The sequence below is a fragment of the Diabrotica virgifera genome, chromosome 7 (genome assembly GCF_917563875.1).
Source record: "Diabrotica virgifera virgifera chromosome 7, PGI_DIABVI_V3a".
NCBI classification, from domain to species: Eukaryota; Metazoa; Arthropoda; class Insecta; order Coleoptera; family Chrysomelidae; genus Diabrotica; species Diabrotica virgifera.
Genome location: NC_065449.1, coordinates 55,584,293 through 55,602,299, shown reverse-complemented (window position 1 = coordinate 55,602,299; position 18,007 = coordinate 55,584,293). Strand labels below are relative to the sequence as shown.

The 18,007-nt window shown below is 31.0% G+C and overlaps 1 protein-coding gene across 6 annotated transcripts in view; it reads right to left on the bottom strand.

Annotated features, from left to right (window-relative positions):
- Nucleotides 1–16,833, bottom strand: part of LOC114334509 (Bardet-Biedl syndrome 5 protein homolog) — a 61,948-nt gene extending 45,115 nt beyond the window's left edge. For 2 of the 6 annotated variants that reach the window (XM_050655541.1, XM_028284562.2), the window contains exons 1-5: nucleotides 16,680–16,833; nucleotides 16,411–16,559; nucleotides 15,782–15,831; nucleotides 9,632–9,759; nucleotides 46–283 (exon numbers count right to left, since the gene is read on the bottom strand). In XM_050655541.1, the coding sequence (XP_050511498.1) occupies nucleotides 46–283; nucleotides 9,632–9,759; nucleotides 15,782–15,831; nucleotides 16,411–16,559; nucleotides 16,680–16,729 (615 nt within the window). In that variant the 5' untranslated portion in view covers nucleotides 16,730–16,833. The remainder of the gene's footprint in view (nucleotides 1–45; nucleotides 284–9,631; nucleotides 9,760–15,781; nucleotides 15,832–16,410; nucleotides 16,560–16,679) is intronic. The other 4 variants (XM_028284572.2, XM_050655539.1, XM_050655540.1 and 1 more) reach the window with 4 other exon arrangements.
- Between the last annotated feature and the right edge of the window lie 1,174 nt (nucleotides 16,834–18,007).

Below are 18,007 nucleotides of genomic sequence, written 5' to 3'. Positions count from 1 at the left end.
ATATACTATATAAATTTAAAGTGTTTATTATCAACATTAACTTACTCTATCGATTTGCAGATAAGGCAGAGATATATTAAATCCTTCATTGACATCTGCGAACCATACGAACCTGACGTTCGTTACTATAAAGGTTCCAAGGCTTCCTTGATCACTTGATAAGTTCCATACACCACTGACCGTTGATACTACTTGTTCTAAAGGTAAAATTTTGAGCTGCTTGTTATGAACAACGGCTCCTCTTAATTTCAACTCCCTATAGAGTTTAGAAGAATTATATGCTCTACAAAGAAAACGCTTTATAGAAAACAAAACTCTAAATACTCTGAAGCTATTTTCTTGTGGCATTTTTATAATCAAGTATATTCAAATGGGAAATAAGCCACAATTTTACCTAAAAATGATTTTATTAACGTTTCGACGCCCAAGTCGGGCGTCGTTGTCAAAATACAAAATAATACCAAATAAACAAAAATGTTGTTGCTTAGTAAAAAATTCTTCTAATAATTTATTTAATCTGACTCATTTATATCGGCAATTCAGACACGTATTATACATTTTAAAGTAGACGACTTTAAAATGATATTGCCAATATTGATGAGTTGCGGTCCTGGGACGACTTTACTAAAAGATATTTCATTCGATTACATGAAATCAATCCCAACTCAAGAATATCCGCCATAAAAAATCATAGCATGTGATCTGTCTTTAAAAAGACAACCAAATACTCTATTCATATCTAAATATGTACACTCATGGACAAAAATATTGCATATTACAGTGAAGTAAAATTTTTTGTGCTGCAATACTTAGCCGTCCCCCCCCCCCCAGTGTCATAAAAATAGGATTTCTTTTCCTAAAACGATGTTTTATAGTGTTATATAACTGCTCTATCGAATTTAAATCTGATATGGACTATTAGACCGGGAGATATTAAACACAAGTTCAGCCACGATTTTCTCAGTCCTGCCTTTTGCAATACTGGAAGGGTAGACGAAGTACTTACAATCTGTGGAAACATCCACAAATTTACTGTGACATTTTCCTGTAAAAACTAGATTTTCCCAAAAAATAAAAATAGGGTTTTGCGATGAATTTCTGAGTCCTGTCATATCCGTAGAATGACAGGATACTATCGATTTTATGAAGAAAATTTTTTGGGCAGGAGGGTTGCAAACCGGCTAACGTAGTATATATGTATACACACATGTAAGGAAAATAATGAAATTTTCATGATTTTCTGGGTCGTGCCAACTAAATAAATTAAACATATTTATTTCAAAATGATCAAAAAAATATTGGCATGACGCCTCCTAATGTTTAAGTATACTTGTCGCTTAGAAAATTCTGCGGAAAATTTTCACCCTGATTCCGTGATTTTCTGAGTCCTGCCCTTAAAAAGTTTTAATACTCAAATGCAATCAATACTTTTTCGGTACTCGGTAGGAAGGTTAAACGGTTTTAGTAAGACGGAAGAAGTCCTAGATTTGTAAGAAAATTCGTGAAAATTTCCACGATGTTCTGAGTAATGCCATTTTGAATATGTTTCAAGAATCTTAATATAAGTCTATTTACAAAGAGGCAGGATTGTTTTATAGTTATTTCGTATACAGGGTGGGGCATTAGTGTGACAAAGTCAAATTACTCGTTTGTCGTAAGAGATACGAAAAAAAGTTATTTAGGTAAAACGTGGGGCAAAGATAAGATCATAATTTAAAAATATTTTCTAATATATAGGGCTACCCGTATTGACAGGGCGACACAAATTTATGTTTTCTTAAATGGAACACCCTGTATATAATTTTAAGATTCCTAAGATCATTTTAAGACAATTTAACACAATTCACCTAATCCAAAAATGTTTCCTAAGGGAGCTAGAGCTCTTTGAAGATGGCGCCTTGTAATTAGTTTTTTTTTTATATCTCCAGAACGCTTCCATTTCGATACACAAAAACTGGTCCGCCTTTTTATCTTCCAGAGATAAATCGATTCCATCAATTGCGAAACTCTAGTACCGGTCATAGGAGTCCGTTTTGGGTAGGACAACGGTTATTTTATCGCATAACTTTTTTGTCTTTAACTTTTAAGGATTTTTGACACTATATTAATAAATTGTGAGGTATTCTAGTACGAAAAGGTACTCTTGATTTAAGTCGGTTGGATGCACCGTTTTCTAGAAAAATCAATTTTAAAATTTTTCGTATTTTGAATTTAAGAAAAATTTTAATAGGATACCTCATAATTTAATACTCTACTGTCAAAAATGCTTAAAAATTAAAGCAAGTTATGAGATTTCGTTGATCTACCCAAGACGGACGCCTATGACCGATACTAGAAATTCACAATTGATAAAATCGATTCATCTCTGGAAGAGAAATAAACGTACCAGTTTTCGTTTTTCTAAATAGTTTTTTTTATTTTTTTTTCAAATTAAAAAACTGTGAAATTTTAAATTGATTTTTCTAGAACCTGGCGTATCCTACCGAGTTAAAGCAAGAGTACCTTTTAGTACAAAGTACAAGAATACCCCATAGTTTAATAATCCAGTGTCAAAAATGCTTAAAAGTTAAACACAGAAAAGTTATGCGATAAAATATCCGTTTCCCTACCCTAAATGGACGCCTATGACCGGTACTAAAAATTGACAATTGATGGAATCGATTTATCTCTGAAAGATAAATAGGTATAGCAATTTTCGTTTTTTCTAAATAGAATGTTCTGGAGCTATTTTAATAAAACTAATTACAATACGCCATCTTTAAAGAGCTTTAGCTTTCTTAGGAAGCATTTCGGACTAGGTGAATTGAGTTAAATTTTCTTAAAATTATCTGAGGAATCTCCGGGCTTCGTTTGTTAGAAGAGTTTCTGGACACCCTGTATAATAGGTACAATCCCTACTATAACCAATTAATTGTAAAATTATTGATTTTCTTCCTATTACTTTTATTACGTTTACTTAGATACAAATATGATCTAATCGCTTAAAATAAAGATCTTACAGTTTGGTATTAGATTTGAAAGGTGTGTAAAAATCCGAAACATTACTCAGGAAAATAATATTTAATACCGTACGATTGTTTTAACGATATAAAAATTAATTTTTATATATTAAATATCTTTGCGACTATCCTGCCACTTTGTAAACGGTTTTAGATTAGTGTTTTTTAAGCATACTTGACATGCCATGACTCAGAAAATTGTGGTGATATGAATATGTTTGTATAACAACCAGCAATAATTTTATAGACTTAAAATTTTATTTTTATATACGAAATACCTACACAACCATCCTGCCTCTTTGTAAAGAGCTTTATATTAACATTCTTGAGATATGTGCAAAATTGCATGACTCAGAAAATCGTGTAACTTTCCACGAATTTTCTTACACATTTTTTAACTATGTATAGGAAAAAAGGTGTAACTAAACATCCTGTCATTTTAAATAATGTCTACTTAAATTATTTATTATATAATAAAATTTATTTTATGACTCAGAAAATCAGGGAACCAGGGTGAAAATTTTCCACAGAATTTTAGAAGGGATAAGTACAGTTAAACACTAGGAGACGTCATGCCAACATTTTTTTCGATCATTTTTAAATAATTATGTTTAATTGATTAAGTTGGCTGGATTCAGAAAATTATGAAAATTGCATTATTTTCATTAAATTTTTGTATATCCATATACTCCCTAAGTTCTTTTGCAACCCTCCTGCTAAAAAATGTCCTTCATACAATTGATAGTATCCTGTCATTCTATGGATATGGCAGGACTCACAAAGTCATTGCAACTCCCCATTTTTTTCCTCATGGAAAATCTAATTTTCACAGGAAAATGTCACAGGAAACCCGTGGATTTTTCCATAAATTGTAAGTATTTTTTCTAACCTTCCAGTACTGCAAAGGGCAGGACTTAGAAAATCGTGGTTGAACTTATGTTATTATCTCTCGGTTTATATATATGGTAGCCACATAATTTTTAAATTGAATCTCATGACGGTAATTGCCTACTCACTATTCCAGCGACATGAAAACGTGTATTAGGACGAATTTATCATATCCAATATGGCTGGCAAATGGCTAAACATGATCTTCTATAATGTTTTTAATTAAATATCAACTGCCATTCACCCAATCACCTCCACAAATTTGGTATGTCCTTTCCATAGCACTATGCCGCCTCCACCAAAAACTAACGCTCTGTATGAGATTACAACTCCGTACCTCAGAACAAAAGTGTATTAAGTCACAAAATGTAAATTTTACAGGAGAGCGAAAATAAAAATTATTTTTAGTGTTTTGTAACATTTTCCATTTAATACATTAAATTTTATTTAGCAAATTCTTATAAATGTGAATAATGATCATTGTTCTTTTTACCACTAAAAAGAAATTATTTTTGAAAATTACTGTTTTTGGAAAAAATGGACTTAACATATTTTCGCTCTGAAAAATAAATTTTTGACTATGACTTAATATGTATTTTGCTACCTATCATATGGCAAAGACGGAGCTCTATTACAAAAAATATCATACCTGTTTTACAAAATGTTTGGATATAAAGAACTAAAAATATTATACGGACGTATTTGTAACAAAACCATTAATACGACTACTAAAACATCTACGTAAAAATAAAAAGTCGGAATAAAAAAAACAGAAATGGTTGTAATGCAACTGTTTTTTATTAACTAAAAAAATTAACAATAACTTTTTAAAGTACATAAAAAATAACTAAAAACTTAACAAATGCAGGGCTACTACCGCTATATCAGTAATTTGAATTGTGTCTTTATGCACTAGAGTCTAGAGTCTGAAAAAAATCGTGAATTCTCGCTGGAACACACTTTAGCGGAAGATCATTGAATTTTTTAGTACTTATTGGATATAAGGTATCTCTCAATGAAATCAGAGAATCTTCTACAGATTGATGATTTCTTCAACCAGCTCTCCGGTTAAGTCTACACTCTCAAATTCCAAATCGAAGTCTGTTTTAAAGTACAGAATCCCAGGATTTTCTTGTCTGAATTCTGAATTACATACATACTGTTTGTGAAATTAAATTTTTTTCATTATTCTCAGTTTTATTTTTATTTTGAAACGCCGAATCGTAAGAATTGCACATTTTATTAAAGTCTTTAAGATTAGAAATTGGCATTTCATACATTTTGAAATATTTGTTTTTTCCGAAAATTTTAGCCAACTGTAACCAATCCTATAGAGTAGATAATAATTTGAAAACTAGAGCATTTTTTAACCTCTCGTTCTATGAGTGTATACTGTCCACTGTCCACCTCCATGTGCGTATGCCCTCGCAAAAGGAATTTGCCATTATACCATATAAACCAGAGTTTTAGGCTGTAAAAACTTTGAGGATCAGTTAGCTTTGGGCAAGGAAGACATTTTTGTAAATTTATCATTAAAACTTTTTGTCCAGGGCTATTGATGGACATCTCCTTGTCTATTTGTTTCAATTTGTACCATCACTTGTAATGTTTCCCACTCAGCTTCAAACGCTGACTGTCTTAGATTGATTAGAAATTCGTCACATTTATCACAAGTGTCTTTCGAAAGAACATCTAATGATAAATTAAATTCTGTATTAAAAATGTGATTGTAAAGCCATTCTTTGTCTACTTCGTTCGAGGCAATGTTTTTCAAATCTCATTCTTGCTTAAACATTCTAAACATTGTAGAAATATTTTAGAGACCTCCTAAATATTTGTTCGCCGTCCTTCTTCGACTATAATGTGATTCTTCATAAGGATATGGATAGGCCATTATATGCTTATGAATCCTATCCTTTACTTCATTCTTTACTTTATTTTTAGATGGCTGCTTTCCTCTTTTGTCACATTCTAAAATTCCACTTGTTTGCATTTTTTTAAGTGAACATCTAACAATAGATTGAGAAATATCTAGAGTCTCTTTTCTTCAATGGTAAAAAAATATTTCCAGTTACAATGGCTAGCTTGAACACCTGTTCGTTCTCTTTTTCTTTTTATACACGTTTTTTTCAAGATAAGAACATAAAAACTGTCTTTTTGGATCTATGGTTGTCTCATGATTCCAAAATTGTCGGTGAATTTGTGCTCTTTGAGGCAAAAACTTGCAAAATTTTCAAAGATTGTGGACTTAATGCTGTGCCTGAATTGCGTTTTATGTGGGACATAATACTTTTTGTTGGACATAATATGGTTTTGCCCTGGGAAACGTATACACCATTTTGGACCTATTGCATTTGAATTGCAGAAGATACTGTTTTGCTCTAAGCGAAGTGTGGACTTAATACTGTTCATACAAGGCTATTTTGCCCAATTTCAGTCGAAAGAGAGAATAAGAAACACTAGTGAATAGAGCGGAAAATTTTAAGCCTAGTGAGCTAAAAAAGTAGAAAACTGAAATTTTGGACTTAATACAGTTTTGCTCTGAGGTACGGAACTGATATACTACTCCAGGGAAATAAGGTTTTTGTCGGGACACTTGAGCAGCCAGGTAGCAAATGGTTTTTTGGGTACTATATACCTAATTCATTATACATACAAAAATGCCCGTCACAGTTCGGACGAGAATTTTAGTTATTAACAAATAAGGGTCAAAAATGGAATTTTTTCGTTTAAATCGCTACAGGTAAAAATAGGATAATTAAATATCTTATTTATAGTATTCTTCTTTTAGTAGATGAGCCAATGTTTAAAACGGCAATTTTTTAATTTTCGTCCGATCATTTGTTGCTTCGAAAATTGCAAAATAAAACTAAAATTTCGAAAACAAAAAAATTGCTATAACTTTCGCGAAAGTGAACTTACGACTTTTATATTTCACAAAAAGTTGAACCAAAGAGTCCATATATTGCACAAAAAATTTTAAGACGATTAGTCAATCAGTTTAAATTTTATTCAATTTGTTTATCCCAAAGAGCTTTTCTTTGTAATGTTATTGTTCAGAAAATAATAATTATATAGAAATTCTATGAAAACCACATGAAATAACAATAGTAGAAAATCATTAAAAAGTAATTTTTTCAGTACGAAAACATTTTACTAAAGTAGAGTCATTTTTGGCTTGAAAACAGTTTGAATAGCTTTGTTAATATTGACTGTAGAGTAAATTTACCTTAGAATTTCAAAAGCTGGTATTTTTACACAAATTTTCAAAAAAAACTTTTCGCATATGTTAATTACGGTCAAAGATGGCCACTTTTATTATTTAATTCACAGTTACTTCAATATACATAAAATTCTCCTGTAACAGTGTTAGTTACTATACTACTTCGAAACGGCTTGGCCGATATTTATGAAATTTTATAAGTATGTCCTATGGGATTGAGAATAGGTTTTAATCTATTTTTCACACCCATAAGTTATAAGGAGGGTTGCCCCCCTGACATTTTTTAAAAATTTTTTGGACAAAATTGTCTATCTTAATTTTATATGATGTAGGATTAAAAAATACATACAACCCTTAATTTACACTTTTCCATCACCAACCCCTATTTGTTAATTCCCATCTATATATTTACATCTATAAAATTCTCCTGTCACAGTGTTAGTTGTCATACTCCTTCGAGACCGCTTGACTGATTTTTATGAAATTATATAATGTATATTCGGTAGGTCTTAGAATCGGTCGTAATCTATTTTTCATATCCCTGAGTGATAAGGGGAACTCCCCCTAACATTTTGAAATGTTAGGTGGGGATTAACGTACATAAGATAATCTACAAGACTACGAGTACATACAATTAAAAAAAATGATGATCAAAATCCATCAACAAGCTCTATAGATATTAATCGCAGCATATTATGTTTAAAGAATCAGTTTCATTTTTTGAGTGCTCGGATTTTAATATTCATTTCCACCGACCAAAAATCGATTTCGTTATAACGTTATTTTTAAAGCTTTATTAACAACTCTGTTGAAGTTTAAAATTGACTCAAACTTTTACACAAAAACTATATACCTTTAATTTCGAAATGGCGCTGGTTGGGTTGCTTAATTGTTATAAACAAAGTAGCTGTCAATTAAATAAAAAAGTGGCTAACTTTGACTGTAATTAACCTAGGCAAAAAGTGTTTTTTTGAAAATACGTATAAAAATACCAGCTTTTCAAATCCCAAAGTAGTTTTAATCTACAGTCAATATTAACAAAGTTATTCAAATAATTGTTTATGAACTAAAAATGACCCTACTATAGTAAAATGTTTTCGGAATGATAAAAATGACTTTTTAATGATTTTTTTAAAATACTTTGAAAACACGACTTTTCTTCTTTCATGTGGTTTTCACAGAATTGCTATTACATTACTATTTTCTGAACAACAATATTGCGAAGAAAAAGCTCATTGGGATAAACAAATTGAATAAAATTTAAACTAATTGACGAATCGTCTTAAAAATTATTGTTTATTATATAGACTGTTTGTCTCAACTTTTTGTGCAATATGAAAGTCTTAAGGTCATTTTCACAAAAATTATAGCAATTTTTTATTTTCGAAATTTTAGTCTTATTTTGCAATTTCTGAAGCAACAAATGATCGAACCGAAATTCAAAAACTGCCATTTTAGACCTTGGCTCATCTACTAAAAGAATAACAGTATAAATAAGATATTGAATTACCCTATTTTTACCCGTAGCGACTTAAACGAAAAAACTGCCATTTTTGACACTTATTTGTTAATAACTAAATTTCTCGTCCGAACTGTGACGGGCATTTTTGTATGTATAATGTATTAGGTATATAGTACCCAAAAAACCCATTTGCAACCTGGCTGCTCAAGTGTCCCGAACATGGTATAATTTTGCCTTATTTCCCTGGAGATACCGTTCGCCAACTCTTCTGTAGATGAAGATTTGTCAATCTCTGGGTATGACAGATTCGTTATAATGCACGATAATGCCCATCTTCACGTCCCTAGAATAGTAAGTACTTACTTTGATGAGGTTCAATTTAAAAATTATATGGCTGCCGTATAGTCAATATCAGACTTAAATCTGATATTGACTATATATTATATCAATAAAACATCGCATTCGGAAAAGAAATTATATTCCTATCACACTGGGAGGGGTATGGGGGGCTAAGAATAGCAGCACAAAAAATTTTCACTTCACATGTTATATGCAATATTTTTGTCCATGAGTATATTATAAATAAAGCTTACACATAAAAACAGGAGCCTAAAGGAAACCGCACACATCTTATGGAAAATATAATGTCACTCAAATGAAATAAAGTTTACATAAATAGATTGGCCCAAATTTACAATAATTTCATATCATTGCGCCAACTCTAAATTTTATGGGAAGGATAATTTTATGAATAATTATCCTTCCATAAAGATTCTGTAATTCGGTACTCCATAAATCTTTGGGTGACTAGATAATCAAGTAGGTATAATTTGGCCATCCGTACCAGAGTATACAGTTCCTCTAATCTGCTTAGCTCATGCTGGGTAAGCTCTTTTCAAAAGCATCTAGACTAATAATATTTAGGGATGACAGTTTTCTGGACTTCACAAATTAACTGACTTTGAGTGACATTATATTTCCATAAGATGTGTGCGATGTCCTTTATATGTAGTTTATAAGCAATACAGGTGAAACATGCTAGGCTTCATTTTAACTTACTTGTGGACCCCCATAACTGAAATAAAATGACGTGTATTTCCTGGTACCAAATTTGTAAAAATAAATTCATATCGAGTTCCTCTAGATAGTGTTAAAACCTGCAAAGCCTGTGTTGTACCTCGCAATCTCTGTAAGAGTATACTGTAATAGCTTATTTGTTAGTATAAGTACATGGTGGTTGGACGAAAACGAAACAGACGCAAGAACTATGACAACATTTTTGAAAATTACAGCATTTTTTAATGGCAATGAGGATCATAGAGTGCGCTGGAATAAGTGTTACCCCCCATATTAACTTATTTATTAATAGCACATAAGCAAGACGCTCGGACAGGTCGATTTTTAAAATACTCCTGGTATACTATAGCATCAATGTTTCGAACTTTACACGATCCCTCTTCAGATGACAGACATAACTTTGATTTTTTACTTACTTTGGGAAAGTACATCATGCGACACCTCATTTAAAAGCTTTTGAAATACTGATTGCAAAAATGTATAAAACTTGTGCAAAATTTCGGTCCAATGCTTTTTAAATGCATTAATTTTTTTTAATCCTGGGAAAATAACAATAATTTTTAAAAAATTTAAAAGTGAAATGAAATATTACATTATTATCGAGAGCCGATAAAGTCCCTAAAAACTTCTGTAATATTTATTTTAATAAGATATAAGGGTAAAAACGAAGACAAAATTTAGTATGATTTTTAATTTCAAATACATCATTCAAAATAAACTTTTTGTTTATTCTAAGGAACTTTCGGCCCTCGGTAATAATGTAATCTTTCACTCTGCGTTTAAATTTTTTAAAAATACTCAATAGTTTTCTCTGGATTCGAAAAAAATAAATGCATTTAAAAATTATTTGACCAAAATTTTGCCCAAGTACTATACATTTTTGTTATTCTTTTTCTCATGATCATCTTTCAGTGCGTCACAGTTTTTCGATTTCTTTCTAATGCATCAAATTGTATGTGACAGAAAAAAAGGCACGTCCGTGATTACAGACATTTACAACATTTATTCTAGTTATTCTAGTTGTCGATAGATGGCGCCATAATAAAAAAATAATTTTTTTTAATTAGATAATAATATTACAAATATAATCTGTATAATTTATAAGACTATACAAATCTAAGAAAATACCATTTTATAAATGCAAGAAACACATTTGATTTGTTTTTATTCCAAATTGAAAATAAAATGTGACAACTGTCGGATTTAACTAAAATTTCATGTTAGAATAAATGTCATAAATGTGTATTATCACGGACTTACCCTTTTTTCTTTCATTTGTTACGCACTGAAAAATGCTCATGAAAAGGAGCAGTATATCAGTATTTCAAAAGCTTTTAAATGAGGTCACATGCTGTAGGTACTTTCCTATTTAAAAAAATCAAAGTTGTGACTCACCTGGAGAGGGATGGCGTAAAGTTCGAAACATTGATGCTATAATATACTATGATTATTTTAAAAATCGACGTGTCCGAGCGTTGCTTATGTACTAAAAATAAATAAGTTAATATATGGAGTAACACTTATTCAGGCGCACTGATTTTTGGTGTCGTTTGAAAGCTATTGTAATTTACTATACTTAATAGTCTTTAGTCTAATAGTCTTTACATTTTTAAATTCAGTCCAGTATATTATGTGATTTATTAGAAAAAAAAATAAATTAAATTTTTTAGCTGATTTCTTATTATTTCTGAGTTGACCAAATGTTGGAACTGATGATCTCATAAATGTTTATTCGAAACGTTATTTCACATTCCCAAGCGTTTGGGGAGTGATGCATAGCTATTCATTGACAATTCGTTGAAGTAAATCTTCTAAAGATACGAATGGTGTTCTATCGTTTTTACTTCTTAGGTGTCCGCACAAAATATCTAGTAGAGAGAAATCTGATGACCGAAGATGTTATTCGATGCTACCTCTCCTCCCAATCCAATGACATCGCAAATTTTGGTCTACATATTGACTAACAAGTACAGCATAATGTGGAGGAGCACCGTCCTGTGGAAAAATCAAATGATCTTTATCATGTTGTTGATCATTTTTAATAATCAGTCAATGCAGAATTAATCACTTCGAAATATTTAGTGGAGCATAACAAATAAAGTAGATGGACGACAGCTTGAACATAATAGATACGATACACACGAGTAAAGTAGCATAAATCATAATCAAAAAGCTCAAATATAGCTCCACTGAGATAAGACATTCCTATAAAACAACATCAGACCAAATGGCTTACCAGTTCCTGCTAAACTTAAACATAAACTTAAAACCAAACAAACGATAAATAATTAAAAGCCCCAATTCAAGTTGCCTTGATGTACCTTTCACAATTGAAAAAGCAAGCAAGGTATTTACTCAACGAAGAATGACAGGGCAGTATGTGTACATAATATCCGTCTGAAACAAACAAGAAAAACTTGACATAAGTCGCGGCAGCTGCAGGATCTCTATACTTCACTTCGACACTTCGACCAATCTCTCTCATGTGCCCTATTTTAAAAATATTCGAAATCCTAAATCATTGCTCCATACGATCATTGCCAAATAATAAGGCTTGGACTGGTATTCACTGATATATCACAGAAAGCTGTAAAAAAAGAAAACTCTATGTTATGCTTAAAAGTTTACCATCTAACAAAAATTGTCGAATCCTTCCTGTAAAGCTGTGTAAACTTGAAGTTTTGATTTTTGCTCCGAAATTCGTTCTATAAAATATAGGCATTTTAAAACGATTTAAAAGTGAAATTTTTATACCTTGTGGGATTGGTACTCACCGGAGGGACCACAGAAGTTTAGATACAATAACGATCTCTTTGTAAAGTGAAGTCGACTTTATTAAGTAACAAGACATTTACTCAACACACACACACACACACTATCATACACATTACACTATCAGATTGCGAAATCAACTAATGTAGCATGCCAATGGCCATTAATTGTTGAGGTAACGAGGTCGAGTTGTCTAAATATTAAGTAGTATTAAGCAAAAATTATATTTTAGTATACAGTGCTAGTCAAAAGATCGTGTCCCCCTGGTATCTTCTGAACGGTTATACTCATAAGAGTGAAATTTGGAGGGAGGAAATAAACGTACGTAGGCTTCTTAACTACCCACATAACAATTTCATGTTCTTAGTAGATTCATAGAACATACTTTTCAGAAAAAGTATATACTGAGAATATGCGTAATTACCATTGCGAATGTGCAGAGCACATACTGAGTATATAGGTACTACATTACAGTACTTAAACTTTGTATGTACATACTTAGAATGTACTACCGCACTTCTTTTCAGTATATACTAAGAATATACTTTTTAGAACATTCCAAGGACGTGCTATAAACCTTCTATTTATATACTTAGAACGTACTACCGCACATCTTTTTAGTTTATACTAAGAACGTACTTTTTAGAATATTCCAAGGAAGTGCTATAAACCTTCTATGTATATACTTATTAGAACGTACTACTGCACATATTTTTATTAGAATAATATATTTTTAAGGATATTCTAAGAAAGTGCTATCAAGTGCTATATTGCTCAGAAGTATGTTTTCAGCATCACCTAATCTCATCTTAGGTTCTACTGGTTCTACCAAATACCTATTATATTTACATATTTTAATGGCAAATGAGAATGTAGTTAGTACCTACATTCTGCAATATTACTTAAAAAGTAAGTACATATTTATAAATTTTAGTTATCTATATAAACTATTATATTATAATATTTAGCTAAACTAAACTATGTATAAGTAACTAAAATTTATATACTTATATGTACTTACTTATATGTATTTATTAAATAAAATTGAGTTACCAAAATAGATTATACCTATTTTGAAGCACCGCAAACAAAATAAAGGAGATTATGTATGTTCGTTAGTCCTAATACTTTATCATTAGTCTTCATCCTTAACACTGCATCATCACTGCATAAATACAAATAATGTCTATTTTCTATTTTCGATTTCATATTTCACCGTTATTCAGGCAACAAATGGTCAGAATAAGACAAGACGGGGTTAGGGGGATGGGGATATGTATTGTGGAATAACATCGGTGCACCGGTGATATAGTGTTGCCAAACCGAGGGAAATTTCACTTTTTGCGGGAATTTTCAACATAAAAGGTGATAAAGGGAAAAGTTAACTCAAAAGGGAATTTTTGTTCCAGTCCAAATTGTAAAATATTTAAAAAAATCAAAATATTTGAAAATAATTAAACATATTTTCTCAGATTTTGTAAACAGGGAGGGAATTTTTTTATAAAAGTGGGAATTTTTAAGGTTGACGGAAAAAGCTTACTCGACGGTTGGCAACACCAAAGCCGTGGGTTTTGGCCATAGATAAGGGGGTGGTTTGGCATGCTTTGGTTCTGGAATGGCCCGTATTGAATTGAATGTACCTAAATTCAAATTCCAACGATGTAATGGTAAATGGTAAAGTTATTTCAATTATGAAAACAAATTTTTAATAATAAACGTTAATACAATTAATGTTTAAACTTTTTTACCATACAAAAATTTTGAAATGAAATTCGTCCAATACTACCTACATACATAAATTTTATTAATTATTCTAAAATATAACGAAGTTTATAATCTATAAGGCTAATATTATTCATACTTCCTATACATACATATTATTTTTAAGATATTTTAAAAGTATCTACTTATAAGTATGTGTTAAGAATGTACTTATAAATATGTGCTAAGAATATTTGATAAAGGTATATTCTAAGAATAAACTTTTACGAATATTCCGGGCTACTACGTACACGAATGTACTCAGTATATTCGGTACGAGAATATACTTCAAAGTATATGCAAAGAACATGAAATTTAGAATGTTTTTTAAGGTACATGCTATGCTTGTACTACGCATATACTAAAAAGAATATACTCCGACGAATGTTGGTAGCATATGCTTAGAACATGATACGAACATCATTGTTATGTGGGTAGTCATGACAGGTAACGTAATAGTGACAGATGACTTTACAGCGCCACTGTGACAGATAATATGGTACCTTATGGCAAGTGATACCTCGTTTGAAAGGCATTCAAAATACCTATTCGGTACGAGTCATACTATTTATTTTTGGGTTTAAGTTGATTTTGATGTTGGTGAATAAATTAAATAAATATAATATTGTAGTCTCGCATTTAATTAATAAAAATTCAAATGTCCGCCTATGTTTTTTTTGTGAAAAAAGTTGACGTTTTTCAATTCTCTAGTAGTTTTTACGTCAACGTCAACCTTTTTGACAAGTAATCATAGGCGGAATTTTGAATTTTTATTAATTAAATACGAAACTACAATTTTATATTTATTTCATTTATTCATCCAAATGAGCCTAAACTCAAACAAAATTAGTATGACTGAATAGGCATTTTCAATACCTTTCAAACGAGGTACCACTTGCCATAAGGTCCCATTTAAAATTATCTGTCACAGTGGCGCTGTAAAGTCATCTGTCACTATTACGTCACCTGTTATGACTAGTTAAGAAGCCTACGTCCGTTTAGTTCCTCTCTCCAAATTTCGCTATTATACTGAATTCGCTCTATCGAGATTCACTTTGACACTGACGTTAGTAATTTCTTTTTTGGGAAGTTCAGTTGTCAGAAGTGATTGGAAATTACTACACAACCAACGCACCTGCTCATAGTCAATATTATTAATAGTAAACAGACATAAAAATAACATAAACCTTACGCCAATCAATAATTATTTATTTACAGTATTATAATGTATTGATAACAAATAAGAAAATTGTTTATTGTACAAAATAAAAATATTTTGTAGAAATAAACTCCACAAAATTTTTTGAGATTAGTAGACACTCCTACTATTTCTAATAATTCCTATTTCTAATAATTCTTCTTTTTTAGTGAAAGATTCAGTTGATTTTAGCAGTTAATAGTGTCAGGTAAGAATTTTTGTGTTGTATGTTTCCTATTCCGAATGTGTCAAAGTGAATCTCGGTAAAGCGAATTCAGTATATAAGTATAACCGTTCAAAAGATACGAGGGGGGACTATTGACTAGCACTGTATGTTTACAAAACAGGATGAAATAAAAAATATCTACAAGAATTAACTGAATTAAATTATATTTACGTACCGAATTAACCATCTTAGTATTTGTAGATAAGATGCATCCAAATCCTATGGCTAGAAAAGAAATCAATAAAATTATTGTTTATAAAAGTATTGTTTCGTTAAGTGTTACGAAGCGAATTTTTAGTAGCAAGAATATTTATTTAAACGCTAAAACTTAACGTATGCACCGTAATACTCACTGCAATCAAATTTGACTAAACCAAAATATATCGTAGTGTGAAAGAAGATAGATTTTTATAGAAAACAGACAACCATTCATGGCTTCCTGGCACATAAACAATTAAAAAAATAATAAATATTTTTTATAAATAAAACGTATAAAATAATTTGCAATTACAAAGAAATGTTTATTCATTTTTAAAGAAATGTTTATTTGGAGAAATAGCATTTGGAGAATGAAAGAAAAGGCAAGTAAACGGGGGTGTCATATCCTCCATAAAAATAATAGGGTAGACTGAGATGGACAGGACACCTCTCAAGAGCTAATAAAACCTACCCTTCTAGACGAACTCTATTTTCAATGTCTGGCTAAACTACTGTCGAAACATATTAAGGAAGGTTGAGGCTTAATTAGGGCTGTGGCACCACTGATGATAAGACATGGTAACTTATTCTAATGTACGAACTTACATAGATTTATACGTGGACTAGATGATGAATGCCATAAAACTCTAATATTTGTGATTATCAATCTACCTCTGAAGCCACTATTACCTTTGGTATCCTCAATATTATCTAGTTTATCTATCACCTTTTCTCCATTAATAAGCTTCATTTTGCTAAAATTAAAATAAAAATGTACTTTAGAGACTGGCGACTACAATAACGGAGTATGGAAAAGAAAACGGTCTATTGAAATAATGAAATGAACTATTGTTTCTAATTGTACTTGTACTTACGAATAAGGTATATCAAATCTAACTTCCTTGTCTTCCCATTGTAGTGCCATTTTAAATAATTTTTCAAATTCACACAGTAGTCGCAATTGTCGTATATAAATATATATTATGAACACTAAAGCTATTGATTATTCTATTCACTCTGTTGCTTCAGCAACAGACAATCACAACAAATACCATCTGAATGTATTTTAATGTTTTGATGGCTTGGCTGTTGGAGATACTAAGCAGAATATTTTGAAATTATACTTATATTTTTATTTATAAGATAATTTCATATAAATTAGTTAACCATATGTTTGTTTTAAAACTAGTTTTATAAATCTTTTGTAAAATTTTTAATGTAAAACTTTTGCATAACATAATACAGAGTGTCCACAAACACTCCTCACAAACGAAGACCGGATATTCATCAGATAATTTTAAAACAATTCAATATAATTCACCTAGTTTAAAAATGCTTTTTAAGGGAGCTATGTAGAGCTCTTTTAATTAGTTTTTTTAATACCTCCTTGTTATTTACGTGCCGTGTTCGTGTTCAGACGTTGGCCGTCATCATGTTTACAAGTTATTACAAGTTTGCTGCGCGAAACAATTCTTCTGCAGTGGAAACACACCATTGTCTAACACTACGCAATCATAAAAGTTTCTTTCGACTAATACATTTCTTTTACTCCACTTTTCCTTGTATTATAAGGCGAAGTAGTTGGTATTTATACCCCCGGTAATAGTCCCCCTTTTTATACCGCTAACGCGGCTTTTGGATTATAGCAGGGTGGTATGCTATATCTAGGGCACACGGTATACAAAGTTAATTTTGTTTAAAAAATTTCTGACACTATCCTTATCCCCAATATTTATTCAACCAATAACTTTTGACGCACAGTTCATACAGGGTGCCCAGAAACTACTGACAAACGAAGACCGGAGATTCCTTAGGTAATTTTAAGGCAATTTAAAAATTTAACCCAATTCACCTAGTACGCGAATGCTTCATGAGGGAGATAGTTGAAAATGACGCCGTATAATTACCTATTTATCTTCCACCAGAGATAAGTCGATTCCTTATAATTGTCATAGGCGTCCGTTTTGGGTAGGGCAACGATTATTTTATCGCATACCTTTTTTGTCTTTAACTTTTAAGCATTTTTGATACTGGATTATTAAATTATAAGGTGTTCTAGTATTAAAAGGTACTCTTGCCTTAAGCCGTAGATTTTCTTATTTTATTATTTTAAAAATATTTTTATTACGTAAGTAGTTAGTGGCTTCGATGGCGGGTACTTGAGGACTGGTTTATCCTGAGTTTTTTCCAAAAACGTGGCTAG